We start from the raw sequence: 25060 nt of genomic DNA on the forward strand, positions 1-25060 counted from the left end.
AGCCTCACTTCCAGGTCCCTGTTTAGCAGGGAGTCTGCTTCTCCCTCTCCCTTTGCCCCTCCCCCTACTCGTGCTCTCTCTTGCTTGCTCACTCTCTCAAATAAATAAATAAAATATTTTTGAAAATGTTGCTCCAATTAGGTCTGAACTTAATCTCCATTCACTGTTTTTAAAAATTGTATTTAATACATAATATGTGCCCATAAGTAGATAAATTATGGCAAAATGTATGGGGTTATTCACATTGGCTCAGGACCATCAAGACCCACTTCTTATCTTTACTTGCAGGCCATTTCCATTCAAACCTCTTTTGAGTTTTACCCATGGGGAGAATTTGGGTGAGGCAATTATAATATATACTACGTTCTATTTTTTGTTGTTTTTTTGTGTAATATGCCGATACATTTGAGTTCTTAAAATGTGCACTATCCCAATCTCAGTATCAAATTCTAGAAGAATGGGAACAAATTTCTGTATTCAAAAGGAACTTGAATAACTGAAACAATTATTTGCAGCACGGCCAGATATTTCTTTTATAGTTTTCCTGGCTCTTCAAATTTCCAATACCTTTTCCAATTTCCTTACATATATCAGGTGATCTTGCTTCTCTAGTGCTTATCAAAAAGAACAATCAGAAGAGGGTTTCCACAGTTTCCTGCCATTAGCTCTAGCAGCCTAGCTAATACTGTGGGCATTAGTTTCCGTAAATCTGGCTTCCTTCAAGGTGCTGTGTGTGAGCTCTCCACACAATGTTTATGGCCATCCCTTCATGTAGGCCCTAAATCGTCATCTTTCTTGTTCACTCAGTCACTGAACTGTCAATTAATTCCTCTCCTTTATCTTCATTTTCCCCCTCCATAATTCCTCTGTCCTCAAAAATAGGCTTTAATTCTATCTGAAAATAAAATGTACTCAAGCAAACAAAAACTGAGAACCTACCTTGATCTAGTGTTTCCAAAGCCAGATACAACTGTATTATCCAATTCCCTTTCCTAATAAACTTCTTGAAAGAGTTGCCTGTATTCACACCCTGCACTCTCTATCCCCATGCTCTTTAAAATCCACTCTTAAGGGCACCTGGGTGGCTCAGTCGGTTAGGTGTCTGCCTTTCGGCTCAGGGCATGATCCCAGGGTCCTGGGATTGAGTCCCGCGTAGGGCTTCTTGCTCAGCGGGGAGCCTGCTTTTCCCTCTCCCTCTGCCTGAAGCTCTGTTTATTTGTGCTTTCTCTCAGCCAAATAAATAAATAAAATCTTTAAAAAAATCCATTCTTAAAAGACTTGTCTTTACTACTTCACCAAAATTATATTTGTCCTCCATATTCTAAAATATGAAGTATAATTTTCTCCTCCATTTGCTCAGCAAAGGAGCAATATTCGGCACAATTGACAACTTTTTCAAGAAACAGGCTCTTTGGCTTACAGACATAGCATTCTCTAGATGCTCTTCTTCTTTCACTGGTTCTTCTACCTCAGTGTGCTTCTTAGTTCCTTCTCATCTCTCCATTCATTGAATAGTGGGGCATCCTGATTTCCAAATCTTAGACCTACCTGGAGTTATTGCCCACATAATCTCATTCAGTCTAATGGGTTTCTATAACATCTATATGTAGATGACTCTGAAATTTACATATGCATCCACTTTTTCCCCGAATTCCATTTTAGCCACTCTAATCTCTTCTCAGAGTTCTCAAACTCAAAATGCTCCAAGTAAATAGTTTCCTCAAAATCCAATTTCTCTCCAAATCTACTCCTCCAGAGGCATTACCTCTCTCAATAATAATGGCTGTAGTCCAGATGGCTCATGAAAATCACTCAGTGTCATATTTGTATCCCCTTTTCCTCTCATGCTACACATCCAATTCATCAGAAACTTCTATCAACTATACTTTAAAAAATATCCATAACTCAACTACTTCATAACATTTCCATCATTCCCATCCCTGTCCAAATAACCATCACCCCTCAGCTGGAATACTATAGTAGCTTCCAAAATAGGCTTTTGCACTTAACCCTAGCTTCTTTTAATCTATTATCCAGAGAACTACTAAAATATTCCTTTTTAAATAAGTAGTACCATGTAGCTCTCTTTTTCTTCCAAGTTTTTATTCAAACTCCAGTTAGCTACATACAGGGTAAATATTATTTTCAGGAGTAGAGTTTAGTGATTCATCACTTACATACAACAATGCTCATCACAAATGCCCTCCTTAATACCCATCACCCATTTAGCCCATCCCCCACTCACCTCACCTCTGGTAACCACCAGTTAGTTCTCTATAGTTAAGGGTCTGTTTCTTGGTTTACTTCCCTCTTCCCCCCCACCCCGTTCATCTGTTTTTTTCTTAAATTCCACATATGAATGAAATTATATGGTATTTGTCTTTTTCTGACTGACTTATTTTGCTTAGCATAATACACTCTAGCTCCATCCACATCATTGCAAATGGCAAGATTTCATTCTTTTTGATGGTTGAGTAATATTCCATTATAAGTACACACACACACACACACACACACACACACACACACACACTTATACACCACATCTTCTTTATCCATATGCCAGTTGATGGACATTTGGGCTCTTTCCATAATTTGGCTATTGCTGATAATGCTGCTATAAGCATTAAGGTGCATGTGTTCCTTTGAATTAGTGTTTTTGTATCCTTTGGGGAAATACTTAGTAGTGCAATTCCTGGGTCATAGGGTAGTTCTATTGTTCACCCTTTGAGGAACACCGATATTGTTTTCCAGAATAGGCTGCACTGGTTTGCATTCCAACAGTGTAAGAGGGTTCTCCTTTCTACACATCCTCTCCAACATCTGTTGTTTCATATGTTGTTCAGAAAAGATATTCCCAAATAAATTGAGACTCCAAAACATGATACTCATAATGAATGACTCAAGATAGGCACACAGACATATACACTGCCAAACAAAGGATAAAGGTAATACATATCTTCTGTTTTTACTTTAGTTCTGGGTAGAGGGAATGAAAATGTGAAAATGTTACCCATCAGAAATTGTGTATATGACACTTCTTAGAAATCATTTTAGATCACCTTGGCCTCAATAACTGTAATAACAGAAGCATAAAATATGTGATACAGAAAATCTTTCAAACAACCAAAATTGAGAAAGTACATTGCTGTTGAATGATTCATTAAAAGAAAGAAAATTATCTCAAAAGGATTGTGTAAGTTCCAATAAGGAATAATGACAAAGAAAGTGGTACACATGAGAACACCTTTCTTTGTAATAACAAATTGTCAAATTTGACAGATGAACAAACCCACAAATATCATCATCATCATCAATCATCATCATCATCACTTATAGGCACAAATTTGAGAAACTTCATCCAATTAAAGCACTTAAAAGTTATTACAATGTATAGAAAGAGAGTAAACTGTTTATTGTTCTTATATTTTCCAGAGATACCCAAGCATGTTAATATTTCTGGGTTAAGAAAAGAAAATAAATTTAGTAAACAGATTTAAAATTAGAAGACATAACAGGATAAAACCTTAAAATACTGGAAAATAATATTAGGAGTGATAAAAAAAATTTTAAGACAAATTTGAAGTACACAATACAGTGGTAAAAATATATATTAACCAAAGTGGTGTAATTGTAATAAACCCTCCTATTAAAAATAAATTACCATACTGAAGTGAAGTAAGGAAAAATAAAATCCTCTTATGCTACTTGTAATAGGTACATATGAGATATAAAGATATAGAAAGTTTTAAAATAAAATAATTTATTTTAGAGAGAGATTGCGAGCAGGGGGCGGGGCAGTGGGAGAGGGAGAATCCTAGAGCAGACATCCCGCTGAGCACAGAGCCTAATGCAGAGTTCCATCCCGAGATCCTGAGATCATGATCTGAGCCAAAAAAAAAAAAAAAAGTCAGGTGCTCAACTGACGGAGCCACTCAGGGCCCTAAAGAATACATATCATTTTCAAGCATACAGAGCAAAATATATTGACATTAATGACATACTAAACCATGTAACAATTAAAAAAAATGTGTTGATACAAGATATATTTTCTAAGAACCATACAGTCAAATTGCTACAAGACAGAGTTGTTTGCAAGTCAGTAGGGAGAATAGATGGACAGCTTGACAAACAGGTGAAGACAGAGCTATATTATATGGTTCTGCAAAGAAAGTAAAATTATGTACCTTACAACTATGCAAACTAAGTAATTCCAGTGCATAGAAGATAAACCTAAAATTTTAAATGAAATGTAGGATATTATTACTGTGACTTTGGAATAGAGAAAATTTTATAAAAATACAAATTGTACAACCCATAAAGGAAGACATTGATAAATAAAACAATGAAAACTGTGCTTAGTTGAAAATTAGACTATAACTTGATATCATGAATGAAGTTGTGTGTCCATATATGAGGTGTGTGTATGTTATGTATACACACATATATCTCTGTTAATATTTGGATAAATTAAAGTAATTGTACCAAATGTTTTCCAGTTAGAATTATAATATATGTCAAATATATTGATATCTTAAGTATGTGTCAGTCTAAATAATAAAATGAACACCAATTTCAGAGCCACTCACCTCAAGAAATAAGGCTTTAAATACACCCCCTAGAGGTGAGTGGGTGGCTCAGTTGGTTAAGCATCAGCCTCTTGGCTTCTGCTCACCTCAGGATCTCAGGGTAGTGAGATCTCAGCGTGGAGTCTGCTCCAGATTCTCTCTGTCCCTCTCCCTCTCCCTCTACCCCACCCTGTGGCACTCCCTCTCACTCACTCTCTCGCAAATAAATAAATAAATAAAATCTTAAAATAAATAAATAAGTAAATACACCTCACTATTAAATCCTTCTTTATTCCAGAGCTTATCAATATTGAATTTAGTGTTATTTGTCCCTTTCTTTTCTTTATAGTTTTACCAAATACATTTTGGACATATATATATGTGTGTGTATATATATATATATATATATATATATATATATATATATATATATATATGTACATAACTACATCTTTGGCTCATCGATATTATATATAGATAGGTTAATATTATATGCACTTTCTTTGTTTTTTTCCTCAGTGCTATGTTTTTAAGATTCATCCAGGTAAAGAAATACAGTTGAAATGTTTTCTTTTTTTTTATTTTCTCTATGATGAGAAAATAAATCTATTTTAATTCATGTTTTAAAACCCCAATGTATTTCAGTTGTTATAGCTTCATCTATTAATAATATTGCTGATATAACATGTTGTATACATGTTTCCTATTTTAAATATGAAAACTTCTCAATATATGTAACTTGGGTACACATACACCAAGGGCATATAATATATTCTCAGAAGTATTCTCAAATGTTTTTCAAAGAGAATGTTTAACATGTTTTTAATAAATACATAACTACAATCAGTGATTGACCCAGAAATTAATATGTATGTTTAATGTATGAGTTAAAGCTCCCTAAATATATTTCATTTTATGCAGAAAAATTCCACTCTAAAATATGCTTGTTTTCAATTCCAAAATTATATTAGCTGTCCTAAAGTCTCAGCTTTTGTGTTTCTTGAAATTGTAAGAATTTAATGGTTCCAGAAAAGATGTTTTAATATCTTGTATATGAATCTCAACACATTTTAGGGAATTATTTACTAAACACAAGGTAACAAAATACCCTATCTGTTCTTGTATATTTAAATTGAAGGTTTTATATTTTGGTCTAAGGCTTACTTTGAGTGATATTTTATATGCAATAAGGGTCAAGTTTAATTTACTTCACATTTAATTTCCAGTGAATCCATTATTTGTTATAAATGCCATTTCTCCATTTAATAATCATGGCAACTTTGTCCATTAACACTTGACCACTTTTGTTTTTGATTAACTCTCTCTTTTGTATGTACCACTAGTCATATAAGCATATATTATATAACACTATACATACATCCACACAGTCTTATGCAATATTATTTTCTTGATTATTGTGTCTACTTACTAACACTTAAAATTAAGTTCAGCATCATTCTTTCATCAAAATTGGGCCAACTTAGGACATTTTCAGATAAATTTTAGTATCAGCTTGTCAGATTCTTCAACAATATCAGCTGGAATTTTTATTGTATTGCAACTAATCTATAGTTCACGCTTGGGAGAATGGATGTCTCAAAAATATTGAGTCTTTTATCTACGAACATAATATATGTTTCCACTTAACTAGGCGTTTTAAATTTATCTTAGTAATATTTGTAGGTTTCAGCATACAGATGCTGAACATATTTTATTTGGTTTCATTTTTCTCATGTTACATAAATTTGATATTTATTTAAATGTTTCTTTATTTTTATTATTGTAGAAGTAGATGTTAATATAAGTTTGTATCCTACAATATTGGTAACTCTCATATTAGCAGTAGCAGCTTTTTGTAGATTATTTGGTCTTTTGTATATGGATGATCCCCTCTAAAGAAATATAGATTTGTTTCTAACTTTTCAATTGGCATAACATTTATTTTTTCTCTAATTACACTGACATAAGCTTTAATATGATTCCCAGGAGAATTGCTACAGGATATATCCCTGCCTTTTTTTTTTTTTTCTGATCCTTAGGTTAAAACATTCAATTTTTCTCTTGTAAGTATGACAGTTATAGGTTTCTGTTATACAATTATTCAGGTTGAGGAAGTCTCTTCCATTCTTACTTTACTGATTGCTTTTTTTTTCTATTTAAATCAAATACGGTGTTATGTTTTGTTATATTTTTCTGCATCTATCGAAATAATTATGTGTGTGTGGTGAATTATTTTCACTGATTTTTAAATGTTAAACAACCAGCCTTTCCTTCTTGGAATATATCCCACGTGGTTATGATGAACGTAATCAAAGCTGGAGGAGATCCCTGCATTCAGCTTGTGGTTCTCTCTGCTCTCAAGTAGCAGAGTTCTTCAGTGTCCATTTGCCAAAGTATGAGAAGAATATCTTCATATAGTTTCAGTTTTATAGTCACTTATGACAGCAGGTTAGTCTGGTATCAGTTGCTATTTCTGGCCAAAATCTGAATTTTACATTCTTAAATTCTATTTCAAAACCTGTTAACTTTATCTTTGTAATTATTTAATTTATTTAAATATTACACCAAAGAATGTCATAGATGTGCATAATGGAATCAGGATTTGTGTAGTTCAAGCTTAAGTTTTCCTAAGACTTGTTAAAAGTGGTTTTAGCTAAAAATAAGACTATTATAATATTTCAGGGAATTTCATTAAAATGTTACTGTGTTTAAACTGTTTTGAACATATCTTCATGTCCTTCCTTCCCTTGGAATAAATTTGGGGCCCAAAGATGATGCAACAAGTGTAATTTTTTTTAAGAATGGTGATGCTGAACCCCAAGCAGCAGCAGATCCATTCTCAGAGATAAGGCCTTATCTCTACACCAGAGTTGAGATTGCTGAATGATTAGACATTCGGATATTTTAGTACAAACGTTTGGAAAAAAAAAAAAATATATATATATATATATAATTTTCATTAATGATATTCTATGTTAGTTGTTTTTCTGTAATTAACAAAACCACTTTTGAATGCTGACTGTATCAGATAAGAAAAATTTTATTATCCTTACATTGCTTACCCCCCAAAAAATGCAAAACGATGGTCCATTCTATTAGTGAACTTCTGGCAGCATAACAACATATGATTGCAAATATAGTTCAAAGGATAGCATGATATTTGATCACAAGCTGAATTTGTGGGGACTCAATAAAGATGAAAACTCGATGATCACAGACACTATAGATGAATAGACCAAGAAGGAAAGTAAATGTAAAAACTCTGAATTATCACAAAAATTAGAAAATAAATGGTACCTTTGTTAGATTCTTTCATGCAATTGAATGGGCCAATTTTAAGAGATTTTTTAAACTATTTTTCAATTTATTTTATAATCAATAGCAAATGCGTCATCCCGATGTAATTAATTTCACTTAGAGGTGAATTACTTTGACTTTATGGTTCTAACTTAAAGAACAAAACAGCATTTATTCCTAAAATCAGAGGCGTAATTTAAACTTTAGCAGCTTCCCACTTATTTAGTCTCAGGCAAAAATACTAAGACATTTTGGGAATTTCTGGAGGATTTAGGGGTAAAGAGGAAAAAAATATCATAAGAGAATTGAGACTCCTTTTAGGTAATACACTTCAAAGTGAGTTCTTTATGATGATGGGGCCATTAATAAAATTTTATACAGCAAACTGACAAAAAACCGCATAAATACATTGAGTTTGGGGTGATGTGTTTCTAAATACTTAGTAATTTTTAAAAAAGCTTCTAGACAACTACCAGGTTTTTTGAACTACTGTAAAATAAGTGGGCGCCTGGGTGGCTCAGATGGTTAAGCGTCTGCCTTCAGTTCAGGTCATGATCCCAAAGTCCTGGAATCGAGTCCCGCATTGGGTTCCCTGCTCCTTGGGAGCCTGCTTTTCCCTCTGCCTCTCTCTCTCTCTCTCATGAATAAATAAATAAAATCTTTAAAAAATAAAATAAATAAAAAATAAAAAAATAAAATAAAATTAAGGGATTTAAAATGTATAGGGTCAGTTCAACTTTTTATCTTATAAATGTCATAGAATGTTTTATTTTAAACCTTTTTATTTGGCAACAAGAAAGAAACATTTAAGAGTTAATCAGTTAGATACCAGATATGAATTCTTACTTATCCATTATAACAAATTATTTTGAATACAATATTCGGTTTCTCAGTATTTAAACAAGATACAAAGAAGGAAGGGAGGTGAGAGAAAAGGCTTATCTGCAGCATGCCAGGCTTGTACAAGGCATTGTGACGGTTTTAGCCATAAAACAGTTCTTAAATAGATTAGACACTCATATTAGTAAGGAGTATCTCTCACCTATTAGTTATTTTATCTTAGTTTTTTGCCTAAAACTGATATATGACTTTTACATACAAATTTCAAAATACCAGTTAAAAAGAGCATAACAGTCTCATTTTCAAACAAATAGATTGAATGAGAATTTTCAGGGACTCCTTGGTGGCTCAGTCAGTTAAGTGGCTGATCCTTGGTTTCCACTCAGTTCATGATTTCGGGGTGGTGAGATCAAAACCCACATCGGGCTCCACACTCAGTGGGGCGTCTGCTTCAGGATTCTCTCTCTGCCCCAGCCCTTTAATAAAATAAATAAATAAATGTTTTTTAAAAATTCAGTTTCATTTGAGTACTAGTTTGCAAAATTTATTTTTATGTACTTATTTTTATTTAAGGAAATATTAGAAACATATTTGTTAATAAAATATTAGCCTAACATTTTAAAATGGTCCAGCCTCAGTTCACAGGAATGATTCATGAAAGTTCAGACTGTTTGGTTTATACATACCTACTTTTAATGAAAACTTTTAATAGAAATCAAAGAAACACAGACCAGAAAAAAAAGAAAAAAAAAACTTTAATTAAACACATTTGTAACACACAGTTGGAAACACATCCTCATAAGCATGGGCATTTATGAATCATAGACAGATATAAATGTGATTATTTAATTAAATTCATAATCACTGCAATTTACTATTGTAATATATGAGGTTTTTCATTTTGATTGAATGAAAGCACATTTTGAGGAAAATACATTTTACAGACAAGAAAATTTGCACTAGTCTAAATTTATACATTTAAAAGTATTTAATACTAACTTGGAATATGAATATTTAGATTAGACATCTGTTGAATTCCCTAGTAAACTATACTACATATTCTAATGGTCATGATTTAGAGTTTTAGGAGGGAAATATTTAAGTCATAACGACTGTGGGATAAAAATAAATTGAACACTTAAGTCACAATTTTAAAGAGAACAAATTGAAAAAATATTAATATTTAATTTGTTTTCTTCTATACTGATAATGGTGAATCTACGGGAGTGGTATATTTCATTGCTCTGTGTTCGCTAGAGCCCATCATAGTGACATGCACATATCAGACTTATGCGCTCACTGGATAAAATGGATTGTTCCCCAAGTTATGGAAAATCCTCTAAAAATCATAGCATCAAACTTGCAATTGCACGGAAATACCGTATACCAAGACTTTCACTGCATCACTATCTGCACAGACAGCACTCTGCTAATGTGAGCTGCTTTTACATTGGTATTGGGTAAAACATGGATGATTTTTAAATAGCGTAGTTTCTGCTAGAAATCATATGTATAGGATTGCCAGCCCATTGTGTTTTGTTTTTGTTTTGTTTTGTTTTTGATCTTCAGAAAGGATTCAAATGTGCAGTCTGCTCTCTCCCAGGATCAGTATTTTAAAATTTACATGATTTCCTTAATTGTTTCTCAGAAACACAATTTGGCAAGTTAAATAACTCATTGCAGATTAAGTAATGAAGGCATAGAAATAATAAATAACTTTCCAAATTTCATGTTCCTAAATAGAGGGCTGGAAAGGGGATTCATATTTAAATTTGTCAGATTCCAATGTGTTTTATTTACTCTGCCATCAAAACGACTTAAAATTGAACAAACAAAAACAGAAACAGACTCATAAATAGAGAAAAAACTGACGATTGCCAGAGAGGAAGAAAGGTGTGCAGGAGGGTGGGTAGACAATACAGCTGAATGGATTAAGTACAGATCTCCAATTCTAACATAAATAATTGCAGCCTGGGGAATGTAATCAGTAATATTATAACTTTGTATGAGGACACATGGTAACTACACTTACCATGGTGAGCATTTTGTAATATATGTAATTGCCACATCACTTATGTTCTTGTACACACGAAACTAATCTAATATTGTATGCCAATTATACATCTATTAAAAAAAAAACAGTTGCTAGAAATAAAGCATGAAGATAAAAGTAACAATAGCAATAACAGAAATGTTGCATTAAGAACTTCAGGAACAGAAGGAAATGCTTCGAACACACGAACACACGTGAATATGTTCACATTTTATAGGTAAAGTTATTGTCATTTGAAGGGTAACATACTAACCCAGTGGCTGTGGGAAAGAAAGAAGAGAAACCCAAAAGAACTTGCCAGTTTGCTAATTTAGAATTAGCTAATTTTATTACTGAGCAGAAAATACCAGAATGCGGGCAGGTAGACTGCAAGAGGATACAAAGACATAGTGGGTTTTCAACCTCTAATTATCTGGAATTAAAGCCACAGTTTTTACACATCATGCTACTTTTAGTAAATAGACTGCAGGTATTCAATTTGCATTGGTAATGACAGTAAGCTTACTCCAACATTCTGTTTTTCCTAACTCTTCATCAGTACCTCCTGCGGTTGCCCCTGGCAGGGCATGGCACACAGATCATTAGTCATAATCACACCAAGGTTAAATTCAGTTCAGCTTCCCCACAGAACACATAAGGGTAGTAGGTCTACAGATAAACAGGTTTTGTCTGATGCTAAACGCTGTGCTTTTAATCAGTAAGTTATGGAATAGTAATTATACATTGGAGTAATAAAATAATATTCGATCAACATAGAGTCTATTTCCATCTAGAAGAATTGAGAAGAACTGAGTTTCCTGTACCCCAGTATGGAATGAGTGGAAGGCCAGTCCCAGTCCAGGGTTCAGCATGAGCAAGACAGAGTGGGGACAGGGAGAAGGTGAATGTTGAACAAGATCAGATGCTAGTTGTTCTTTTATTCTAGCCTTTCATCAAGATGTAATCTTTCCAGAATCTTCTACAAAACAGGTTTCTTTCTTTCTTTTTCTTTTTTTCCTAACTTCACTAAGGTTGCTTATAATTCTGCCTGCTCAGAAAATAACAGAGAACTATTTACTCAGGGACAATTAAGGCTGCTGATACTAATGATTAGAGCCAATAAAATTATTCTTGCCTCAGGTTTCTAGAACAGATTACTTTTGTCTGCTCTGGAAAGGTGAGCAAGTACCTAGTGGGAAATATAGGAATACATGAAAAAAATCATATCTGACATTTAGAGTAGAAGAGATCTATTTATGTACCGGCAAGAGTAAGGCCGTGAATATCCTATAATAAACCTTGGTGAATTGTAGAGCAAGTACACTTTATTGTTCTTTTCCATACAAGTCTAAATAATTTTAGTACTTATAAACTTTAGAATCAGCTTTTAATTCTATGGACATTGGGATTTGCAACAGATTACACTGAATACACACGTCAATTCAGAAGGGTTGGTTTTATTTGTGATTTTGCATCTTCCTAACCACACACATGATATAGCTCTTAATTTCTTTAATGAAGTCTAAATAAGCTAAACTAATATGACACTTCAATAAAGTGGTCTGCATATAGGTCTTTCACACCCTTTGTTAGATTTATTTCTAGCTTCCTCATAGCTTTGTTAATTAACTCTAGTTAGTTTTTCAACATTAAGAATAATGTACGCTGTAGTTTTGTTGTTTGTTTAGTGTGCCCTTAATCAGTAGGAGAAGGCACATTTCTACTTATTCGCTGAGAGTTTTTGTTTTTGTTTTTTTGCTTGGTTTCATTGTGTTTATCATCTATGGATATTACATTCTATTTCTTGTTTTTTCTGTATGTGTTGAGATGATTATTTTTGTTTGTCCATCCTTTAATTCATTAACCCTGTGAATAATTTTTATGCTTTTTAAAATGTCCTCCCTCATTTCTTTCTTTGTATCTTCCTTCCTTCCTTCTTCCTTTAACACTAAACAAAACAAGTGTGGAACCAAACTGATAAAGATAGATTTTTTTTTTTTTCTTTTTTACACGCCAGTGGATTGGGTTTGCTCTCATTTTGTTTAGGCTATTTACGTGTAAAATCTCTCATGAGTGAGAATGTCTGGTATTGATATCGACAGGTCACAAGCCACAGAAAACAAACTTTCGAGTATCTCCTCCTTCTTCCATTTTCTGGGAAAAAGATGTATAGGACTGAAATTACCTGTTTCTTTAACTTTAGGTAAAATAATCTGGAACTGATTTTTTTTTTTGCTTTAGAAAAATTATGTTTTAAATGAAATTTGATTTTCTTTAGTTACTGTAGTACTCCTCAGATTTTCTATTCCTCTTAGAGCCACCTATGGTATTTTTTATTCCATCCATATTCTTACTAGTTTTAGTATCTTCTGTATATGTCTATGTATAGCCATACGCCCTTTTTTTAAATATAACTTCTCATGTTCTACTTTGATAAATTGATACATTTATTTAGATTTTATGTCTTTTGTTTTAGTAATACTTTTTAAAATTAATCTATTTTAATTTTGGATTTTTTAAAAATAATGACAGAAATATCAGAAATAAAAATATACATATTTAATTTCCCATTATTAATTCTGCATTTATAGCTTTAACATGTAAAATAAACTAAACATTTGCCTTTTCCTCACATCTCAAAATTAATAAACTTACTGAAAAATGGAAAGACTGTGTTTGAGAGTTATTTAAGATGTTAGCTATAATATTTTGATATCTGCCAGAGTTATACATTAATTCTATGTTATGTTCTGATTTCAATGATTATTTCTCCCCCACGTATGACTTAACATCACACACTGCATGCATTTTTTTCTATAAGAAGAAAATTATTCTTTGTGCAAAAATGGTAATTTTTTATTTTCTCCAAGTTTATTTAAATTTGAAAACTCAAACTTTTTAAAGATTATGTAATTTTTTTTTACCAACTGCTATGCTTTTCTTAATGATCAAACCAATTGTTCATCCCTTAGACTCTGACAGCATACAATGAATTCTGACAACTTTCTCCCACCCCAGTTCCTGAATAACATGTAATTTCCTTGATATGACAAAATATCATTTTAGCATTCATGTCATGCCTTGGTGTTCATTTTTCATTTTTTGTAAGTTAATGAGTTCTAGCAAAGAGTGCCATCATAAAGTTGTCTTTTGCCAAAAGTCCTGTTGCAGCATATGGAGCTAGTGACAAGATACAGTATTAAGGAGATTTGTTTTAAACCAAGCCTCTAAAGTGTGCATGGAAATACTAAATATATCCCTGCATGTTTTGCAGACAATCCTGGTTTGCTGAGCCATGTCACAGTGGGTATTAGAGTTCTGGATGTCAATGACAATCCACCCGAACTTGCCAGGGAATATGATATCGTTGTCTGTGAAAATTCAAAACCTGGCCAGGTAAGTTAATTGTTTCCTTCCTATCATTGGAATGGAAGAAAAATAAGCAGCTCTATTTCTATTATTTTAGGTATAATCCTCAAAATCCCTCAATATTATTTTTGTGCTCAGTAAAAATAATTTTATAAAGCTTTAAGTACCAAATGGATTTTTTTGAGAATTATTGAAAATAAATTTTCTCCAGAACCCAAATGTAAATCAAAAAATGAACTCATTCATACATACATTCATCATACCAATAAAATTATATTGAATGCTTTGTGTGAAGCCTTGTATTAAATGAGGAGGAAACTGTGAACTTTCTTGTCCTGTGACATTGTACTGTAGTTTTGCAAGATGTTACCAGTGGGGGAAACTGGGTACATAGCATCTGCCTATATTTCTTACAACTGTATATGAATCTATAATTATAAAAAAATAGAAAATTTAATTAAAAGTAAAAACATTTTTAAAAGATATAATACCTTAAAAAGAATAATACCAAAAGCTAATTTTTCATCAAGAAAGATAAAACCCAGGGGCACCTGGGTGGCTGAGTCAGTTGAGCATCCACTCTTGGTTTCAGCTCGGGTTGTGATCTCAAGATGGCGGGATCAAACCCCCCTAGACAGGCTCTGCTCTAAGCATGGAGTCTGCTTAGGACTCTTTCCCTCTTCTCTCCCTCCCCATTTTGCTCCTCCCCCTCCCCCTACTTGCCCATGCACACCCATGCTCATGCTCTCTCTCTCAAATTAAAAATAAAATCTTAAAAAAAGAAAGATAAGACCCAGAAAACAATGGAAAGATAATTCCCAACAGTTGCACGATAATAACTGACAACCATGAATTCTTTTTTCTACCAAAATATCCCTCAAAAACAGAACAGAAAATCTCAGAGTTAAGCCAACAAAAATGTGAAAATCTCTTACCATAAGGTACACCCTAAAGCTTTTATTGGGTAAAAAAGAAAAATAATTATACTGGCAGCCTGGAGTCATAAGGAACCTTCAAAACAAACACAATCAATAAGTATATTCATAAAAACTAAATCATTAATGAATAAATAGAAATCAAAGGAACATTTTCCAGAGTTTAAAATAGACATCATATACATGGCAACAAGAGATCATAAGTTAGAAAGACAAATGAAGTTAAAATATTCTAAACTCCTTAAATTTTGGTTCCTTAAAATTTGAAAAATTTGGCTTCTTAAAATTTGAGAAATTGATAAACCACTAATTTATAATAGATTTTATATGTCCAGAATGCATGCTGTAACCCCTAGATCAACTAATAAAAATAGTAAAAAAACATGTAACTGATAAGCTAGTAGAAACTGTAATTAAAAAGACTTAAAAAGACTGGGTGGCTCAGTGGGTTAAGCGTCTGCCTTCAGCTCAGGTCAAGATCCCAGGGCTCTGGAATCTAGCCCAGAGTCTGGCTTCCCACTCAGTGGGGAGTCTGCTTCTCCTTTTCCCTCTGTTCCTCCCCACAGTTGTGCCCTCTCTCTCTCAAATAAATAAAATAAAAAAATCTTTAAAAAATAAATAAATAAAAATACTTAATCCTGGAACACCTAGGTGGCTCTGTCAGTTAAGCGGCTGCCTTCGGCTCAGGTCATGATCCCAAGATCCTGGGATGGAGTCCCACATCGGGCTCCTTGCTCAGCGGGGAGCCTGCTTCTCCCTCTGCCTGCCTCTCCCCCTGTTTGTGTTCTGTCTCTCTCTCTGACAAATAAATAAGTAAAATCTTTTTAAAAAAATACTTAATCCTAAGGAAAGCAATGTTTACATTTCTATTTCTTGACCTTAACTGTCTTCATGAAAATGTTTGTTCACTTTAAAATAATTTATATACTTAGAAACTTGTTGCATGTGGTTTTATCCCACTAGAGTATGTTTTACAGTAAAAAAGCTTTTCCTATAGGAGCAATTTTCAAGCATTCTAGAAGGACCCTTTGAAAACTAAAATATAATCCTAATAAAATATGAAATTTATAATCGATAGTAATTCCAAAATAATCCAGAAACTTCTGTGAAGTTTGTAAAGCTCAAAATTAGGATGAAAAATTCTCATATTTGCTGCTGATATATAGATTGTCACAAAATAGGCAAAATAAAAGATAAAAGTTTTAGTACACAAAATTCTAATAGCTGGGTAAAGGTCATTTGATTTAAAAAATCAAGAAATAAGACAAGAAATATAGAAAAAATGGAAAAATAGAAAGTAAATAAAAATGATGTAAATTTAAAGTATATGTTAGTATCCTTGTTGAAATAAAATCACTTAAATACTCAAAAGATGCATATTGTCAAAATAGAAAGAAAAAAGGTCATTTAAATGTTTTTATACGAGGTGTAAAATAGGGGGTCCTGGGTGGTTCAGTCAGTTAAGTGTCTGCCTTCAGGTCAGGTCATGATCTGAGAGTCCTTGGATGGAGCCCCAAGCGGGGCTTCCTGCTCAGTAAGGAGTCTGCTCCTTCCTCTCCATTTGCCCCTCCCCACCGCTCGTGCGTGCGTGCTCTCTCTCTCAAATAAATAAATAAAATCTTTAAAAAATAGAGGTATAAAATAAACAGAATAAAGGAAAAGAGTTTGAAAGAAAATATATGTAAAAATATACCAAATAATTACTTTATTAATTGCTATATACATACTTACCCAACTATACACACACACACACACACACACACACACACACATTTCAACAACGGAATGTTACTAGATATAAAGAAGCACATTCATTGTGATAAAAACAGTTTATACACCCGGTACAAATGACAGTTTTAAATTTATATATACTTATCAATGTTGCCTTAAAATGAACAAACCAAAAATGATAGAAATAACAAAAAATAGACTAGCCCATTGTTGTATTGGGAGTTTTAGTATGCTTTTACCAGAAACTGATAGAATAATTGTATAAAATTTTGGGAAGGATATTGAAAATTGAACACCACAATTAACAAACTTTACTGTTTGATAAATATAGAATAATGCACTGAACAACTTCAGATCACCATATTCTTCTGAAACTTACAGAGAACATTGACCAAAAATTTACTGTATACAGGACCACAGAGTAAGTTTTAATAATTTGCAAAGGATTGGCCTTATTATTTTCTGTATGACAAAAAAATAAATAAATAAAGCTAGATACTAATTCAAAAGTATTGCTAGGAAGAAAAAAAAGTATTGCTAGAAAAAAAATCCATTGGAAATAAGGGCACCTCTAAATAAGCTAAGAATCACTTAAGTAATAAAAATTAAAAATATTTAAATGGAATGATAGTAAAAATGTACTGTATTAAAAAGTAAAAAAAGGGGAAATCTATTTTCTACTCTTTCTTTGATGAAACATAACTCTAATATAAAAAAATGACAAGAATATAATCCCTCACAAAATCTTTGTTTCTTTGGTCCGTGGGTTATTGAGAGAATTTAAAATTGAATCATTTGAAATGTGATATAAAAATTTTAAAATCCAAACATAAGCTAATGATTGCATCAGTCATTTTTAGATGTTTTCTTTTTAAGTAATATATTTCTATTTTTCTTTTTTTTTTTAACTTCAAGGTAATTTCAAAATTTATAGGATAGAGTGAGATGCTGTATTGGGAGCAATTCATATTTGCTAGTCCCAGCCACCTTTGCAGGTGAAAGCATTGAAAATTTGGGCAAATAATACTTAGTCCTTGCTCTTGGATCAGCTGATTTTTCTCCTGTCATTGTGAACATGTGCTCCCAAATCTAAAACGCTAGTGTTAGTTTTCTAGATTGAATTCTCTCCATATTGGCCAGTGACCTTGACTTTTTCCATTGACCTCTTGATCATGGGAAAGCTTATTCAGGCTCTTTTTCCAGGTCATGCTTTCCTGTCAGTGCCAACTTGCTAGCCTGGGTCATTCTATTTTACCCTCCACACTGACCACCTAAGGTCCATAGCATTTCTAAGAAATGGTTTATGTGACATTGACAAATGCTTTCTTCATCTCTAAAATAAAGAAAATTGTTGGAATTTCAGGGCCCTTCCAAGCCTGAAATTTTATGAGTATATGAGTAGATGAGTCTCAAATTCCTTTAAATGTGGATCACTTTATTCTCCTCACATGGGAAGCCATTCCATTTTTTAGAGAAGGCTAAATTTGTGACAAAAACGTGTCTTTATCTTCTGGGTCCCATTAACCATTTATATAGTGTTTTTCTTTTCTTCAGATAACCGTTACTGTTTTCAGAAAGCAATCACTAGACTTAGCACCCCTAAGATCTAATGTATATCGATTTATTTATGTGATTATGGTTATTATCCTTTAAAAACTATATTCATAGTTAGCATCATTGTTGTCTTTAATATTGTATGATTTTAGATGTCACATTAAGATACTTGGGTTCTTTATATTGCTTAAGTATCTGTTTCTCTAAACATTTGTTTCATCAAAATGAATTAAAACTTTTTACTGAGGGAATGAAAAGCCATTTGAAGATATTGTTTATTGAACTCTTATTTAAACAAACCACTGCCAATCTGTGTGGCCATTTTTTATGATTAACCTATTACAAGGGAAATGATCTGAATCTTTCTATTGTTTAATTTTGCCGCCTTTGGTTCATTTAACCTTATGTTTGTAGCATTTCTGGATAAACTTTGTGTATTTTGATGCAGAGTAGGAATAGGGAAGTCTGTTTAAATAATGATTTGTGAAATAGGTTTTCTGAAGCATATTGCCCAGCTGTACAATGTCTCCTCTTTCTGTAACAATTGCTTTTAGAATTATAGACATTTTTATTATGGATGCTGTGCATCTAAATATAACAGCACGTGACCATGGCAGAGAGGCGTGTCTTTTGTGAAGCAGAGGTTTAAACCACATACAACAGCAAAGTTCACATTGAATCAGGTATCAATACACCTGAACTGCAACAATATATTTCTCTGAATTAATAAATTTTCCTGTTCTGAAAAAAAAAATTTTGAAATACCTTGCATGAAACAAATATTAAAAAGAAAATCATGCATGCATGAAATTTGAAGTCAGTTCCCAAAGTAAAGTGAATTCATAATAAATGAGATGGGTCTACATGTAGAAACTGAAATATGAATGATGGAAATGTTTTTATCTTATTTATATTGACTTTCCCCTCTGTGTGTGTGTGTGTGTGTGTGTGTGTGTTTCATTACAAAGTAAACTTAGAAAGCATAACATCTATTAAAAAAATTGTATCACCTAATACCAGCATACCTGGTGTTCATCACGTCCAATTATTAATAATAAACTTTGTATGAAAAAATACCTAGATCAGTAGAGATTTTACAACAAGATTTTACAAAGGTCAACTCATTGAACCAACAGAAGTTAGTGTTATTATTAAATAAATTTATGATCCCGCTTGAGATTATATTATAAAGCACATTCATTGATTAATTTAAAGAAGATACAGTGTGTTCCATAAAATATTCTTTTTTTTTTTATTTTATTTATTCACTGGAGAGAGAGAAAGAGAGCACAAGGGGGGGCAGAGGGAGAAGCAGACTCCCCACTGAGCAGGGAGCCCAATGCGGGACTTGATCCCAAGACCCTGCAATCATGACCTGAGCTGCAGGCAGACTTTTAACCAACTGAGCCACCCAGGCGCCCCTAGAATGTTCTTTTAATTTAAATGTTTAGTTAGGACTAGCCCATTTACCTAACAGAAGACTACATTATTTGTATATATCTGTGACACTGACTAGTTTGATGTTTCCCCCCTTTAATAAAGTACTCAAGAAGTAATAGACCATAGAAAATACATTTATACAGGGTGATATATTTATTTGGTAAAAGAAATACAAAATTGATTCTAATTAGTTTCTGCTAAAAGTGAATCATTATTCATGGGCATTACCAAAAACTACAGCTGTTGATTATTTATAAATACCAACTATCAATTTGGATTCCCTCCCCCCTTTAGTAGAATAAATCTGTGACTGTGTTTCTCTCAGGTCTTTCAAAATAACCAAACACTTTATGCACAAATTACATAATATGCACATTATAGAAAACATCTAAGTTCAGTTAGAAAGATTGAGAGACAGAAAATAAATTGTTATGGATTGTACATCATCAACAATTTACACAAATGGAGGGCACAGGTAGCACAGTGTATATAAATCATAACTGACAAAAGCATAGAAAATATTGATGATGTATACATGGCACTTATCTAAATATTTGCCAGAAGCGTACATCTTTTCAAAATCACAGACATGTTCACTTCTGAAGTGATTTTCCTAATAAAAGTCTAAGGAAACAATAAATGGAAATCTATCTCCTACTGAAAGAGAAAAGGTGATTAGCAAACAGAAAAATTGAATATACCATTCCCTAACAAGAGGCTATCTCTGAGTTCTAGATAAAAGCGGAGCAACATTCTAGGTTTTTGGAAGCATTTTTCAGAAGCATTATGGAAGAATAAGTATGGATGTATGAGGAATGTTCTTCAGGAATTCAAAATGAATGGTTCACTCTTAAACAAAATGTGGCAATCAGCTCATCTTTTGCTATGGACACGAGATCAAGAAGTTTTTTAAGAAAGATAAATTTGCCATGACTGAGCTTCCTAGTAAATTCAGATTTGAAATTACTTGTATAAAAATGGAAAGTATATTTTACTAATGATAACAGTAAAACAGTAAAGATATAATATGAATTATATCAGTGTTTAACAAATAGAATAAGCTCATTTGTAAAAATTTAAAATGGGAAGGAAATAATTGTCCCAAATTAGTCATAAGAGGAAATATAAAATAACTTAGTTGGTTTAAATTAATTGTTCTCTGCCAATCTCTTCCAAAATCACATTCTAGGATAAGAAGTGAATTTGCAAGTATATCAGTAGGTTATGAGGTATCATTGGAGAATGAAAATGAGCAAGGATTAGGGGAGATAAGACATTTATTTTTAAAAAGAAAAACGTGTATTTATTTTATTTGACCCTGAAAACAATCTTGAAAATTTAATATTTTTATTTCAGTTTTATATTAAGTACCTGAGAACATGGGTATTTTCCTCAGATTACACACACTCTGAACTCTATGGAGCTTTTCACACTTGAGAAAAATTGTCAGATTGCTTCCGATTATCCATCAATTTATTCTCCTATCAAGTCAAAAGTCAATAACAAGGGGAAAAAAAGGATTCATCCAGAGACCAGCTATAATTTAAACAACAACAACAAAAAAAGCAAACAACAAGGAGATATGTAGATTTTTCAGCTCACAAATTAATAGTGTGAAGGGAAGTAAAGAAGAGAAGAATGATAGAGACTTCTTGGGGTATGAGGGGGTTGGGGGGAAGCTTTTACCTAAACTTCTTGCTGAGAAAGTACATTCTGAGCAATAGAGAGCCGTATGCAGATATGGATGAAATAGAACACTTCCATAGCCCGAAGCACTTTCTTCACTTCCCCTTTATGAGGACGCATGCTTTTCTGGTCCTACTGTCACTGATGACTCCTTCTTAGTACTTTTACATTCATCTTCATCTCCCTGACCAACTAATGGACTCAATGCATGGATAGGAATTTAGCTTTTAACTGTTGTACATATTGGTATATTATTTCACTTGGAAAAGATTGAAATGGGATGAAATTGAGTAAGATGTTTTTAGAAATCATAGCAATTTTTGAAATGAACACACTATATTTCACATGCAGGAAACACTGTCTTTTTTAAGATTTTATTTATTTATTTGAGAAAGAGAAGGCATGAGCAGAGGGGCAGGGTGCAGAGGAGGGGCAGAGAGAGAGGGAGAAGAAGGCTCCCTGCTCAGCAGGGAGAGATCCCCAGGACTCTGGGATCATGACCTGAGCCCAAGGCATACTCCTAACCACCTGAACACCAAGGTGCCCCAGGAAACATTCTTTTTATGGCTTCTTTTTCCTCTCTTTCTTTTAATTTCTCTAAGGAAGGGCTAGAAAAAGGACACCTAAGCATTAGGATACTAATTTTTAAAAGAGGAAATTATTATCTTGCATATTAGTTTGGATATTTCCTAAGACTGTAATGGCTACTGCTGTTGGACTTTGTGTTCTGTTCATAAGCCACCTGGAATATTTCACTTATATATTCTAACTTTCTCTGCTCCATAATGTGCCTAGTCCGAATTTTGGAATTGCTTTGTCTCAACAACTGTATATGAGAAGTATTCCATAAAACTGTGAGTGGTCTGGTTTTGTTTCTGCCACTATTGTAACAGCTTGGGGGCACATCACAATTCTTTGGGGTCTCACATTCCTTATCTTGGCTATGTTAAAATAGAGGGGCTAGGTCATGCTCTCAAAGGTCCCCTAAACTGTAAAAATAATGTGACTCCACTGTTTTTGCATTTACTTACTGATAACAACATATACTGCAAAGCTGTTCTACACGAACACTAGGATATTTATATTTGTACAAACAATACTTCCTGTTTCCTCAAACAGGTGTTCTTATAAAATCTTGCAGCTAATTGGCCCCAAGGTACTGTGGGTGATAAAGAAAAAAAAAATTAAATGTTTGTGCTATGCTAAAAAATAAAGTGTGGATGATTATAAATTGTTCTATAACCTGTTTTCTGAAATCTCATGCAAGAACAAACCAGTTAGCTGGGACATTTATTACTTGAATTTGAAAAGACTCAAGGTGGATAAAGGGGTCTTTAAAAATTCTTTTGTGATGGTAATTAAAAATGCTATAATATAATTATAATCAAAGTAATAAGCCAAATTAAGTTTCCAATTTAGTCTTTGCTTTTTCTCTTCAGGTGATTCATACCATCAGTGCCACTGATAAAGATGATTTTGCAAATGGACCAAGGTTTAACTTCTTTCTTGATGAACACCTATCTATAAACCCAAACTTCACTCTGAAGGACAATGAAGGTGAACATGATTTACATATACTTTTTAATCTATGTGATATGTTTTGACTTCATGTGGAATAGGCCTGAGCAGTTTTGCTTTATTCGTACATACGCATGAACAGCTTGCAAATCAGCATTCAAAGTCAGTTTGATGTTAATGTATTATGATCTGTGAATAGCTTGTATTTAAAATTGAGCCATATGTACAAATAAATTTCATTGAGTTTAATCAGAAGCATCCCTTTAAACAAGAAATGTACATGTAATATGCTCTTGGGCAAATTTTAAGAGAAATCTTAGCTGACAAACATGTTTATGAGAGCTGCTTGCAATTGCTAGGAGGTAGAAAAATTTTAAATTAGGAAAAATGAAAAATATGTCCTAGGGACAGTTAAGAAAGGAAATGCAATGTTTGAACTCATCTTGCAATAGCAAGGCTATCAAGATGTGGTGTACAAATTATATTTCTTCTTGTTATTATGAATATTTTTCAAAATATGGGTAGAAAATATGCATAATTGCAGAATATTGTGGAAATTTTGAATTACTTTTGTTTAAACTTCTGTATTGTGTGGGGGAAAAAAAGAACACCATAATTTAGTAACCAGAGAAGTCTTATGTTTTAGATTCCCTATTTGGTAGGTTTCTCAAGGTTGTATAAAACTGCACTTTGCTGTAAAGGAAACATTGAATCAGTCAATGTGTGCAGTGTTCTGATTTGTATCAACTTTCTTCTTCCCCAAAACTATCTTTGATCACGTTTATCTGAATATGCTATTATTTGAGATTTAACATTTGCCTCAGAATCTTATGAGAGAAACAATAGTGCATTCATTTAGGAGTAACGTTTAATTCTTTAATTCCCTCTCTGTACCCTTCAGGGAGATGTATTTTCAAACATAATGTATATATATCTCACTAAATGTCAACTCACTAAAACATTATGTCCATTTTTCCTAAGCTTCTTTAAATTATCATAACAAGGATACCAAATTGTACATGTGGCCATAACAAAGTTTATATGAAAATAAAAAGCTGCTTGTTTGTCTCTCATTTTAACTACCCTATGGTCAGCTCTACCTATGGAAACACATATTTGTGCATGTTTGTGTATGATGAATTGTATTAACTGATTACTATACATTTATGTACATTTGAACATCCCATTCTACAATCCCAAATATATTTAATGTAATTAACTGTTTGAAATATGTAAAAAAAAAACCTCTATTCATCTTTCCCGTATTTCAGATAGTTACATAATTTGGGGAGCACTCAATTTTTTGCCTTAGTAGATTAAAATAATCTCTAGATCCCTATATTTATATTTCAGTTGTTTCTTTTTCCATTCTGATAAAGATTTTATTTTACACTTTTAAGTAATTTTAATTTGATATTATCATGAAAATTTGACTTGGATTTAAGGTGTGTTATATTCAAGTTATTTAACCTATATAAGTAAAATAGAAACAAGAAAATTTCACTATTGTTGAGACCCACTCAGTTACTGAAAGTTCTTTATATAAAATGTTTATATCTGGAATTTGTGAATTTAATGAATGGATAAACTCAAAATGGCTTAATTAAATGATTTGACATCACTAGTGGTGGGAGCTCATTTTAAGGAATTCCCCTCAAACATATGCACACTTTTAAAAGGGTTTATGATCCTGATGTAAATTTTTAAACTTTTTTTAACCATAACTATGAATGGTTAAACCAGTTATACTATGTTGAGTATGTGAGGCCTATGGGCAGTTGAGTAGGGATAAAGATGTTTTAATCTTTATAATAGTAAGACTATTTTGAAAAATATTGGGAATTGATAAAATTATAAATAACACAGGAAAATTTCTTTTGAATAGGTAACAGCAATTTCTAGAAAAGATTCAAATGTATAGCTGAAAGCATATGCTTATACAAGCAGACTTGATTATGCTAGATAAGCCAAGCCACCTAACCTTCCAAGCTCAGTTTTTATATCCATAAATTATGGTTTAAAATACCCACTTTAGGAGTGCCTGGGTGGACTCAGTAGGTTAAGTGTACGACTCTTGGTTTTGGCTCAGG

At 32.7% G+C, this 25060-nt stretch overlaps 1 protein-coding gene across 5 annotated transcripts in view; it reads left to right on the top strand.

Moving 5' to 3' along the window:
• Positions 1-25060, top strand: part of CDH18 (cadherin 18) — a 608955-nt gene that overhangs the window by 554902 nt on the left and 28993 nt on the right. For all 5 annotated transcript variants that reach the window (XM_027607141.2, XM_027607140.2, XM_027607139.2 and 2 more), the window contains 2 exons: positions 14012-14133; positions 22892-23009. In XM_027607141.2, the coding sequence (XP_027462942.1) occupies positions 14012-14133; positions 22892-23009 (240 nt within the window). The remainder of the gene's footprint in view (positions 1-14011; positions 14134-22891; positions 23010-25060) is intronic.

This window comes from Zalophus californianus, chromosome 5, assembly GCF_009762305.2.
Source record: "Zalophus californianus isolate mZalCal1 chromosome 5, mZalCal1.pri.v2, whole genome shotgun sequence".
NCBI classification, from domain to species: domain Eukaryota; kingdom Metazoa; phylum Chordata; class Mammalia; order Carnivora; family Otariidae; genus Zalophus; species Zalophus californianus.